We start from the raw sequence: 3,822 nt of genomic DNA, 5'->3' as shown, positions 1-3,822 counted from the left end.
ATGAAACGAGCCGCCGACACCGTTCTTAAAGGTGTTACTGTGACCAATGCTTTCCGTAGCAGTATTTCCCGTAGGGACAGTGATGATTTGCCCGCGAAGGATCGGGATGACCCCTTAGAGGGGCCACAGTTCCTTAATCTGGGTGGGTTGGAGATTCCCTACGTGGCGAGAGGGCTGAACCGCTTCGAGAAGCTCTATCTGCGTTCTGCTGAGTACGGGGATGTAAACACAGCTCGACGTCTGATTGACAATGCAAAACAATATAATATCAATGTCAACTGCACTGATGATATGGGCAGAGGAGCCATAAGAATCGCTATCGAGGCGGAACAAATTGAGCTACTACAGATGTTGCTCACTTATGAGGTGATTGACTTAAAGGATTGTCTACTTCATGCGATTTCTGAAGAGAATGTTCAAGCCGTGGAACTCATCCTACAGGCTCAGAGTGAGCGCCAACACCGAAAGAACCTGAAGGTATGTAATGGGCTGTTTCGGTAGGTCTAAATCATCCTTCATTTAAATTTCTTTTTTTATTGACAGCCCAATGCCTCACAAAAGGTTAGATTTTATGGGCACCCAATTTTCCATTCGTGTTTGCTAAATGCACATACGCTCTAAGAGACTACTATTTTAGTCCACAAAGTCCTTCACTGTCAACTGAGTCTCTTTTTCTCTGAAAACGCTGAGGAACGTTTACGCAGTTTAAAAATCGTCCCATTTTTCGCGGAAACTGATTGACATGCTCCAAACACTGTCCCTAGCGCATACCACCTCGTGCTTTCAGCATTGCCTACAGAATGCGCACAGACTCGAAATAATTCCACATCTTTCATCTATCTTCTTTTCCTTCTTAAACAGGGACTTCTGGGTCACATAGAGTCGTCAATCTTCACCCCTGATATCACACCTCTGATATTGGCAGCTCATCGCGACAACTACGCGATTATCAAGATCCTCATTGACCGAGGCAACAAGATAACCAAGCCTCACGAGCTGCGATGTGCCTGCAACGCCTGCGTGCAAGCCAGCAGGGAGGACAGTCTGCAGCACTCAAAATTGCGTATTAACGCTTATCGGGCTCTGTCGAGCCCCTGCTTCATTGCTTTGTCCAGCACTGATCCCATTCTTACTGCCTTTGAACTCAGCTGGGAGACTAGGCGACTGGGTCGTCTGGAGAACGAGTTTAAGGTTAGACTTGTCATATCGGTTCACACTCAAGTTTGACTTCTTGTCGTCTTCACTCAATTCCCTCTGTGTTGGGCTGTTGAGAAGTCTGGAATAGGGGAGAGAAGCGTACCGCATAGCTTTAGAAATCTGTCCGATGTCACCCAGTGCAAAGTCGAATGATTATCCAGTTCCAGTTTCTGCATGTTAAATACCAGTGATGTAATATTGAATGTGAAATTTCTTTCAAGATTTGCGGTTTATCTTAGAGACTGACATTGTCTGCTGTCTCAGTAGACATTCGCCTATTTTGATCCACTGAGGAGACTTAATATGGCTTAAGTTATTCACCAAATGCTCCCAGTTTCCACTAAAGCCTCACCTTTCCCCATTTCAGGATGACTATGAAAAACTATCTCAAAATTGTGAGGCTTTTGCCACCGCACTACTGGCTCAAACACGAGGCTCTACAGAGCTAGCCATTGTCCTCAATTACGATTCCGGAGGTGGTAAAAACGAGGATACCATGTTCTATGGCGTTCGCAGTGACTCCACCGGACAGACAATGCAACTCTCGCGACTACGACTTGCCATAAAATACAAGCAGAAACAGGTGAGTGGTCTAGGTTACTACTGACCGTCTTTAAGACCTGCATCATATCAAACCACCAAACCCACTTGTCTGCGAGTCTGTGTTTGTCGTAGTTGCGTAAAGTCAACCAAATTAGGGCAAAAAGAGGAGATTTTTGAGATAATATAGCTCAGTGAGTAGAGGACAATGGGATATGGTTGATGTAGAGTTCCGAGGCAATTCAGTCATCAAGGTTTCTTTGGGTGGACATGCTAGCTAAACGTGAATGCCGTATGTGTGACTTTTTCATGAATGGGTAATTATGTGCGCTTTTGAGTTATATGGTGGAATAATTTACCATGTTTGATGTTATCAAGTCCAAAACAGGAATGCATACTTGTTTGAATGATGATAACCTGTACTTGGCTGTCAAACAGTCTTTTTTCAGACGCACAAGAAACCACATTGCTTTGCATTTTTAGTTTTACCAATTAATCCTCCTGAATGTGTTTTGGAATTTTCAATTCAGTTATTACTGCAGCCTCCTGAGCCTTTATTGAAGTTGAAACATGCCACAGTACTAGTGGAGCACATGTATTCCAGACGTACAGACGAGCTGAGGGGTCTGCCGACATGGCCCAGAGAACATGTCGCCCAACGGAAGTACAAAGGTGGAGTTTTAAGAGCCTGTTGAAACAAAAGCGAAGAGTGAAACAGGTGACCAAAGTATTACATAGCCCTCCCTCTCCTTTTAAACATCGCCCCTGGCGCTCCTCCAAGTCAACCTTTAACGTCGGCCGGCCATCACAATGTTGCCAGTAGGGTAAGAAAAACTCCCACTAATCAACTGCACCAGTCACCTAATTTTGGTGCAATTGAGAGCATGACTGACTGCAGCGTCGCTGATCCACTCTGGCATTTCTACTGGATCTGCAGTTTTATCCTGTTTGGGAGCTGTATTGATGGAAGAGAGAATGTGCAGGTCATCTCGTCTGTCCATTGGTGGTTGTGATAACACTGGCCCACAAAAGGAGTCATTTAGTGAGGAATGGGGTTTGGAATAGTTCTGTGGAGATATGAAATCTCGTCTACTCCTCCTTAACACCTTGTTCTCACTTCAGTGCTGCTCAGCTCTGTAAATATCTATTTGGGTTCTATCCAGCTAGTACAGAGGAGGAGAAGGTATCGTGTGTTCACTTGATTGTCATCCTTGTGCAGGTACCGTAGAGAGTTCCGTAACAGACTTCTCCAGATGATTTACGGAATCGGTAAGTGTTGCTTAAGTTATTAATGTCGGCTCTTCAGAACACGGGACTGGGGTAGTTGCTGAAGGTAGACGCCCCCCTTCCGTTACGTTGTTGTTTAGCATTCAGTAATGCAAATTAGGGTTGTTGTGCTTATGGATAGGATTTGCTCGCCGCTGCCAACAATACAGCTCTCCGAGTCCTTTTTAAAGTCAAAAATAGCATAGCACTAGGGCAGCAAACACACTACTGATGTACAGACGGAATGAGCGGCTACTGGCATGGCCCAGAGTCCATGCCGACGAGCAGAAGTATAATGTTAGAGTCTTAAGTGGCAGCATACTCAAATCACTGGGTTAAACATGCCACCAAACAAAGTGTTACAGTAGTAATTTAAAGTTCGATGCAGGAAATAGTAAAAGGCATGAACAGGCTTAAACAAGAGGCTTAATTAATTCGAATTCGCACTTAGGTTAACATCTCAAGTGGCTTCACTTGCACATTCTTTTCTTAAAAATTGAATTAATAGGCTAGTGAAGGCATGAATGAAATTTGTAAAGGAATAAATGGACTAACGAACAACTGAGTGATTAAATTACCTAGTAAACAAGTGGCTGCTAAATTATCAGAAAAAAGGACTAAAAAGGTATTTTGTGTTCTTGTTTAATGAAAGTCCTCCTTATGATCGTACACAACCAGTTGGATTCAGACAGAACAAATACTTATTCAAGATCATCAGATAGATATTAGATACTAGAGACAAAGTTATAAGAAAACAGTTTGTACAGTTAAATTCTTTTCTACAGTTTGTGGCGCATCCACATTGCCAGCAGTTGCTGG

At 43.6% G+C, this 3,822-nt stretch overlaps 1 protein-coding gene across 1 annotated transcript in view; it reads left to right on the top strand. All coding sequences in view use genetic code 11, as the record gives it.

The window, feature by feature from the left end:
- EGR_00433 (Transient receptor potential-gamma protein) overlaps positions 1–3,822 on the top strand; it is a gene marked incomplete at both ends in the record, with an annotated part of 15,873 nt that continues 12,051 nt past the window's right edge. Inside the window, 3 exons of the mRNA XM_024489682.1 lie at positions 1–477; positions 862–1,191; positions 1,565–1,780. Coding sequence (XP_024355679.1) covers positions 1–477; positions 862–1,191; positions 1,565–1,780 — 1,023 coding nt within the window. The remainder of the gene's footprint in view (positions 478–861; positions 1,192–1,564; positions 1,781–3,822) is intronic.

The sequence above is a fragment of the Echinococcus granulosus genome (assembly GCF_000524195.1).
Source record: "Echinococcus granulosus chromosome Unknown EG_S00002, whole genome shotgun sequence".
NCBI lineage: Eukaryota > Metazoa > Platyhelminthes > Cestoda > Cyclophyllidea > Taeniidae > Echinococcus > Echinococcus granulosus.
This window is presented reverse-complemented; position numbering and strand designations above follow the sequence as displayed.